This window comes from Primulina eburnea, chromosome 11, assembly GCF_022965805.1.
Source record: "Primulina eburnea isolate SZY01 chromosome 11, ASM2296580v1, whole genome shotgun sequence".
Classification (NCBI taxonomy): domain Eukaryota; kingdom Viridiplantae; phylum Streptophyta; class Magnoliopsida; order Lamiales; family Gesneriaceae; genus Primulina; species Primulina eburnea.
In genome coordinates this window covers 1706011-1713658 of record NC_133111.1, presented here as the reverse complement: position 1 = coordinate 1713658, position 7648 = coordinate 1706011, and the positions used below count along the sequence as shown (strand labels likewise).

At 35.2% G+C, this 7648-nt stretch overlaps 1 protein-coding gene across 1 annotated transcript; it reads left to right on the top strand.

Moving 5' to 3' along the window:
• The first annotated feature begins 752 nt into the window (after positions 1-752).
• On the top strand, positions 753-2779 carry LOC140804990 (protein SLOW GREEN 1, chloroplastic-like). Its single transcript, XM_073161168.1, has 2 exons — positions 753-1943; positions 2377-2779. Exon 1 carries the CDS (start codon positions 854-856, stop codon positions 1910-1912), a length of 1059 nt encoding a protein of 352 aa, XP_073017269.1. The 5' UTR covers positions 753-853; the 3' UTR covers positions 1913-1943; positions 2377-2779.
• The last annotated feature ends 4869 nt before the right edge of the window (positions 2780-7648 follow it).

Below are 7648 nucleotides of genomic sequence, written 5' to 3'. Positions count from 1 at the left end.
AGATGCCCTGAATACATGAGGAAACCAAGTCAAAATAGTAGTATTTATGTATATAATTATGGTAGGGTACGGCCGTACGTTAGAGATGGGCCCAGGTAGTTTGGTCCTAACCCGAACCCGCGCAAACATTTTCGGGTGGTTCAAGTATCTAGTCGTGTTCGGGTTTTATCTAGACCATCTATTCATAATCGGGCCGGGTTTCAGGTAGTAAATGAAAATCAGATAACCCGACAGGGTACCCAATTACAAATAAAAAAATATTGGTCTTAATATTAAATTTACTCACTAAGGACTTAATCTTAACTTTGACGTAGCATTCGTCATTTTTTTATTGTTTTTATTTCTTTTGAAGTATGTTTATAAATTATAGTGGGTCTCATGTGAGACCGTCTCACGGATCATAATATGTGATACGGGTCAACCTTACCCATATTCACAATAAAAAGTAATACTCTTAGCATAAAAAGTAATACTTTTGCATGGGTGACCCAAATAAAAGATCTATCTCACAAATACGATCGGAGACCGTCTCACACAAGTTTTTGTCTATAAATTAATATTAAATATTTGTAATAGTCGATAAATTTGTAAAACAAACAACTTTGTTTTAGCCCAAACAAGGTGGGCTAATTGAATCGAAAGAATTTGGGCATTATGGGTCTTTTGGTATCCAAACAAGGTGGGCTAATGAACCCAATGAATCGGGCACCCTAAAGAGCACTTTCTAAATCATTATGCGACTATAGTTTGAACTTGGCGGTAATTGAGGAACGTAACCGGAATGTCGTCATGCTCCCCCTGTCTCCTTCATTTTTCATTCCAAAACCCTCGGATAGGGTTCTGAATTTTTGCTATGGCCATGGCCACTCTGAATCTCACCGCTTCTAAAGCTCCCAACATTCACGATCGGCTCAATCCCCTCCGTTCATCTTTCTCTCGGTCTTTCCTCTCCCTTTCCTTCACAATCCCCCCTCCAACTTTTCCTCGCTTGGTTCATTCCACCACTAAAGCCTCTTTTCAACCCTCAAACCCTGAAATTAACCCCCAAAAACCCACTCCCAGATTTCCATTTATTTTAGATTTGCCTCCACTCAAGGCCACCCTCATCGCCGCTATCGCCGCCGCCGCTCTTTTCGGTTCTCAGTTTTATTTTGCGTTGAAACCGGCTTCTACTGCTCGAGTTTCGCCCCAAATCACTGTAGAGTCCACAGAAAAAGATGTGGTTGTGAATGAAGAAAGAGAAAATTTTCTTGAGGAAAAATTGATCTCCAATCCCTCCGATATTGATGGGCTCAAGGATCTACTTGAAATCAAGATAAGGAGCAAAAAGGTCTCAGAAGCTGTTGGGATTCTCGAAAAGTTGGTACAACTGGAGCCTGAGGATGTGGAGTGGCCTACATTGAAAGCGCATATCTATGCTGGTAGTGGGGAGACTGAATTGGCGAAAAATGGATTCTTAGAGGTACTGAAGAAGGACCCTTTACGCGTGGAAGCTTATCACGGGCTGGTCACCGTGGCATCGCGGGAGGAATCGGGCGAGGACTTGGATAATATTAATGAGAGAGTTGAAGAGGCAATGAAGATGTGTGAAAAGGAGAATAAAATGAGTGATATGAGGGATTTTAAGATGTTGCTCGCGCAGATTCGGCTTCTTGAAGGGCGATATGACACTGCATTGAAGGTTTACCAGGAGTTAGTGGAGGAGGAGCCGAAGGATTTTCGGCCGTACTTATGTCAAGGAATAATCTTTACACTATTGGGAAACAGCAATGAGGCGGAGAAGAATTTCGAGGAGTACAGAAGATTGGTTCCTCAAGGGCACCCTTATGCTAGTTATTTCGATGATAATGTGACTGCCACCAAGATTTTCGCTCAGAAGATGGAGGAGGAGGGAGCAATTACAAAGAGTTGAGAATGTAGCAGTACAACAGTTGCTTGTGGAGGTATTCTTGATTTAGTGGTCTCGGTACTGTGAGGTTTTGTGCCTTTTTCTACCGACGCTAGTAACTTTTATGGTCTTCTGCTTTTTTTTAGTTTTAGTTTTAGTTTTAGTTTGATAGGACTTTGGATTGTATATATCTATAGTATGTTCCTGCGAGTGACAGGTATGAGTTGGTTTTGTGGCTAAAAGGATTATCTGCCGTTTTGAAGTTCAAGGTTCCTTACACAATGCCAGTTAAATGGTTGATCTTGTAATGAAGGAAACACTGATGGCATGCATGGTATGTTTTCGCATAGGGTGATAAATTATGATTAACAGAATTGTGCTTTATCGTAAGTGTAGAATTTTGAATTTAACTTATTTGTCAATTATGATCAAGAAAACGAGCAGTTGTGATTCAGATTATCCTCTCAGATTCAAGAACTTGTGTGCAGAAATTGTATATGAATCAAGAAAGAACACAGGAGCTTTTTTAGGTGGTTCGGCAGAATGAATATCTACGTCCACCGGAGTCGCCACTAGACCAGTCGTTTACAAGTTACAATCAATCGAGACTCAAATCAGAACTCTAGAAAAATGTTACTCTTGTTTCTCTTCTTTTTTTTCACTAGTAGAAACACTCTAGATTATTTCTCTCTTTTGATAACTAAGCTCTCGATTCTCATTTGTGGAAAGTTACTCTTCTAAATGATCAATCTTCCTTTTATACTTGATCCGCATGGAGTCATCTAGAAGCTTTGGTCTGCGTTGTTGATTCATCAACTGCTTCCAACTCCAGCCCAGTTGAAACTGAACAACCAGTTAATTTGTTTCCCTTAATGTGACTGTCAAAATTGTTTTGTTTGAATCCGACGCTTGCTTTCACAATAAGGTCTGACTTGATTTGGTGCCAAATGAGTATGTTGATAATTCAAAGTTACGTGCATTGGGTATATCACTTACCGTTAAATGATGTGGGATATAGTGTGATTAACATGATGTGGCAGTAGTCATTTCATCTGGCGTAAATCACTTATGTAGCAAAGAAAAGGCATTTGCTGACTATCGTTGTATAGATTGAGTTATCTAACTATTGATGCGTGAGCAGTTTATTTAACCACGTTATCTGCCAACATCTTAGAGTATTTTCTGAAGTTGTGGATGGTTTAACTGATTTGCACCATAGCATGTCATTGAAAAATGTTTCTTGTTCTTAGATTTTGGGTAAATCAGTCGCCCTGGTTTGGTGATTTATCATTTTTCTTGTTTTAAACTCGTAGGGGAATAAGCCCTATGATTCTATACTTTTCCATTATCAGAATACTTGCTATTTCTCATGGTATATTTCGTTTTGGATATTCGAAGTTGTGGCTTTATGATACATCAATCTAATATGAGTGGATTAAATAAACATGTATTAAGTGATAACTTTTTCGTTTTAATTCAACAATGATACTGATGGTAGATTTTGGTGATGAGATGCTACAATACCGTGTTCATCTCCAAACACGGCAGTTCCATATTTGACCTCACATATAAACTAAAATGATATCAAAGTAGCAGCAAGAACTCAACCTAAATTTTCTCTTCTAGATTCAACTTGGGTGCCTGATTATTGTGTGATTTTGCTGTCACACCAGTGTAAAACCCCACATATGCAGAAATTTAAGTTAACCCATTCCCAAGTATTCGTGCAGGAACCCAACACTTGCAGATATGTTATGGTTGCATTCGTTAGGTATGCCCATATCATGATGCACTTGTGTTATGTTTGGGCTCAAAACCCCAATTTGTTATTGTGCCGAACACTCTAAAAAGTTTCCATCTCAAATTAATTTTATTTCATGCTCTATGTGATTTGATGAATGAGGTATTGTACGCGTAAAATACTTTTAACAATACATATAATTTGTCTACATATAAGAACATCAAACACAAATTAATTACACATGAGCTACGTGTTTAAAACTTGGTTTTACAAGTTACTTAAAAACAATAAAAGATTTGGAGTTTTTGTTAAAAAAATGGGGGCCGTATTAGTTTATAAATCGTTGGTGTAAATCGTTGGAACACAATCCGGAATTCAAGGCTTGCTATCTTTTCTTGGCTTGTCGGTTTGTGTGGAGGGTAAGACAATAGCTAGATAGTGCATTCGATTTACACGCCAGACGGCCAAATTTGTGGATCGATTCCATTGATTGTTGTCGGCTTTTGAGTGAGGCCAAAGTCTAAATTCAATTATTATTATTTTTACCATTTTTAAACGGTAACTTCAATTAAGTGTCGTGACTAAAATTTCGTTGGGAACTAAAGACTACAGCTTTTTTTGTATGTTGACTTCGTTTTTTATAGTTTATGTCCATTCCGCTAATATATAATTAAACTTTTAATGTGTGTGTGTGTATATATATATATATCCATATTATGTGTGCATACATTTTAATATAAGGTGTAATTTTATATGTGCTTTAGAACTTTGACTTGTCGAGACAATTATTTTATCAATTTCCGCATAAATGCAAACCTGTCTTTGTCGTGTCTTGTCTTGTCTTGTCTTGCAGATGAATGAACTCTCGAGTTTTTATTATTTTTTTGTCACACATTGCAGAAATGTTTGAGGTAATATCAATGGGTTTATTATGTACTTATTCGAGTGATGGGTGATAATGCATTCGTTTTTTTATAGAATTATTACAGATGCTGAATAGCTATTAATATAGTTTATAGCGTATTAGAGTCGTTAAAACGAGCTAACCAGATAGGATGACCTGTTTTTTGAAAAATTATCAATCTAACTCGTCTATAAAAAATCAGACCATTTGAGAAATTGTTTACGATTTTTTTTTCCCGATTAGATAACTTATAGTCTATCGCTAGAAGCATGTCTCCGGCGCCATTAAATATTTTTTGTCCATTATATGTTGAATTGCGCTTAGAAAAATAAAAGAAAATCATCTCCTCAAGTTGTTGCACTGTACACACACGGGATAAATTAATCGTACGAATAATAAAATAATCTGCCGTCACACTACTTTTATAACTTGGTGACTCATCGTAAATGTTTTTTTCAAAAACATATTTTGTTTCAAATGTCAGTTACATCATTGTTTAACACAGTACATACAATCAAAATTTCAAATAATTCGATGATACCATCAAATAAAATAACATAAGAGTGTGACTCGAAGTAATATCTATTTGTTTGGGCTAAAATTAAATGGAGTCCAATTAATTTTGGTTTAAGGCAAATAAGATAAATTGGTCGACAAATTGAAATACAACCCCATTAATTATTCAAAATCATGTGAATTGGTTTGGCGTGGTTCAGTTGATTATTGTGGGAAATGAAACAAGGAGTTAAGAAACTGCGTCGGATACCATACAATAAAGAATAATCGACACATCGCTCAAACTTGTAAACGCTCTGCAAAATTTAGTCATTTTACTTCAAACATATTCTATCTTTTCAGTCTACTTTAGAGTTTTTGAGTATATTTTCACACTTGTTTACCGGTTTCTTGTGGGTTTTAAATACATATGATATTATAACTGTTGCACAATATATTGAAAGATAAATTACAGTGAACTTTCGTCAAAATCGGTGAACTAAATGGTGAAGAAATACAGTAGAGCAAAGCTTAAAGTAAACCAAATCGAGACATGTACGAAGTACAGTGTCCTTAAAACAAATTCGTCCTCTCTTGTATGTGCTTCAAGGATCATCTTGGACGTCTGTTTCCCAGGATACAACGGAACAACCAGCACGAGACACTACTAAGACGACCTGAAAACGTACCTTCACTTTATCACCAAAATTTAACTGAGGCAAATAGAAAGCTAACAATATGAAATGCAAGAGAATGTTTGAAAGAGATCTTGAGTGTTTGTAAAAATCATTTACATGTGTTTGAAATGAGGAAATGAATACGCTATTTATAAGCCCGAAGATGCATACCAAGAGTCATGCAAGATTAATTAACCCAATTAATTTTCTCATTAACTCAAGGATATGAATAGCCAAAATCCTTCAATTAACTCAAGAATGTGAAAAGTCATAAGACACTTGCAAAATAAGACCTGAAAACGTACATTCACTTTATCACCGATATTTAATGGATGTCAGATAGAAAGCTAACATTATAAAATGGAAGAGAATGTTTGTAAAAGATCTTGAGTGTTTGTAAAAATCATTTACATGTATATGAAATGAGGAAATTAACACACTATTTATAAGCCGTAAAATGCACACCAACAGTTATGTAAGATTAATTAACTCAATTAATCTTCTCATTAACTCATGGATATGATGAACCAAAAAATCTTCAATTAACTCAACAATGTGGAAAGTGAAAAGATACTTCCAAAATCACGAGTCACAACTAACTCAAGAATATGGAGAGTCAAAAGACACTCCCACATTTATAAGACATAATTTTTATTCAAACTCTAAATTTTATTCAAATTTCCAATGTAGTCAAACTTGTTTTCTACAAATTATGAATTTTTAAAAGTTCAATTTTCACCGTTTCACTCAATCTGGTGCATCGATCGGACCTGACATGCTCACATTCTCATAAATTCTAGAGCAAACATCGTTCTAAAAGTGAGAATCTTGCCTAAATTATTGTTTTTGAAATTAGCACAAGAAAATGTAAAAATATAAAAACCATACATGTAAATGTGCATAATTTCTTGTGATGCACGAAATAATAGATGAAACATATTTATCATGTAGATGATTTCGGGGGCCATAAACGGGTTTGTTGCTGTGGTTTTTCGTATATTTAAATAGGCAAATTGGCCTCTTATTCACTATATTTGGTGAATCCATTAACTTCACGACATCGACTCCACATTGTTGTGGTAGGTCGATTCAAAATTAATAAAAGAGAGGGCAAGTTTGAAACTGAAGCCACACTTTGTTTAAGATCTCTAACTAAGAGTTATCATTCTCCTCATATAAAAAAATAAACATATTTATTTATGATACTCCCGTAATAGTTTGGGTCATCCATGATATTATATGAATAGTCCAAAACAGAATTAAATATACAGATCATTTTCTTTATCAGCCGAACATGGATCACCCGGGATATTTTCTATATAATTTTATCGAATGATTTTCTATAAAATTTGTTGTTTAGTAAGGCAGTGATATTTTCTCCGGAAATCAAACATATATTATTATCTAAAACTTTCGAAGCAACACCCAAGAGGGCCAATATATTATTAAAATCACTTGGAAAAATATGATGAGTATTTGATTTTATATTTCGGACGAAGTAATTTTAGTATTCATGTTATGTGATACAAAAAGGTGTTCCGTTGGATTACTAAGGGCATCCGCATTGGTGGGTGTTATAACACCCACCACCTCATCAAAAATCGTGGTGTCCACATGCCACATACACATTACATTAACACATCTATTCTCCCACATTCATTTTAACATTCACACTCATTATTTGTGGGTTCCGCTGCCCACTCATTCATCTCACTCTTATTTTACATTAAATAAATTCAATTTCAAATTTTTTAAGAAATTAAAATTATTATTATTTTATATTAATAATAATTTGTTTTTATATATGTAACAACGTTTAGCGACGGTTATTTAAAATCCGTCACAAAAAGCGACGATTTAGCGACGATTTAAAAAAACCCGTCGTTAAATGTCCGTTTTTTTGGTCGTCCATAGATAATTCAAAACACGTGGGACCCGTGTGT

What these genes read in the sequence shown, in the direction of transcription:
- LOC140804990 (XM_073161168.1), top strand. Translation starts at nt 854, where the DNA reads ATGGCCATGGCCACTCTGAATCTCACCGCTTCTAAAGCTCCCAACATT.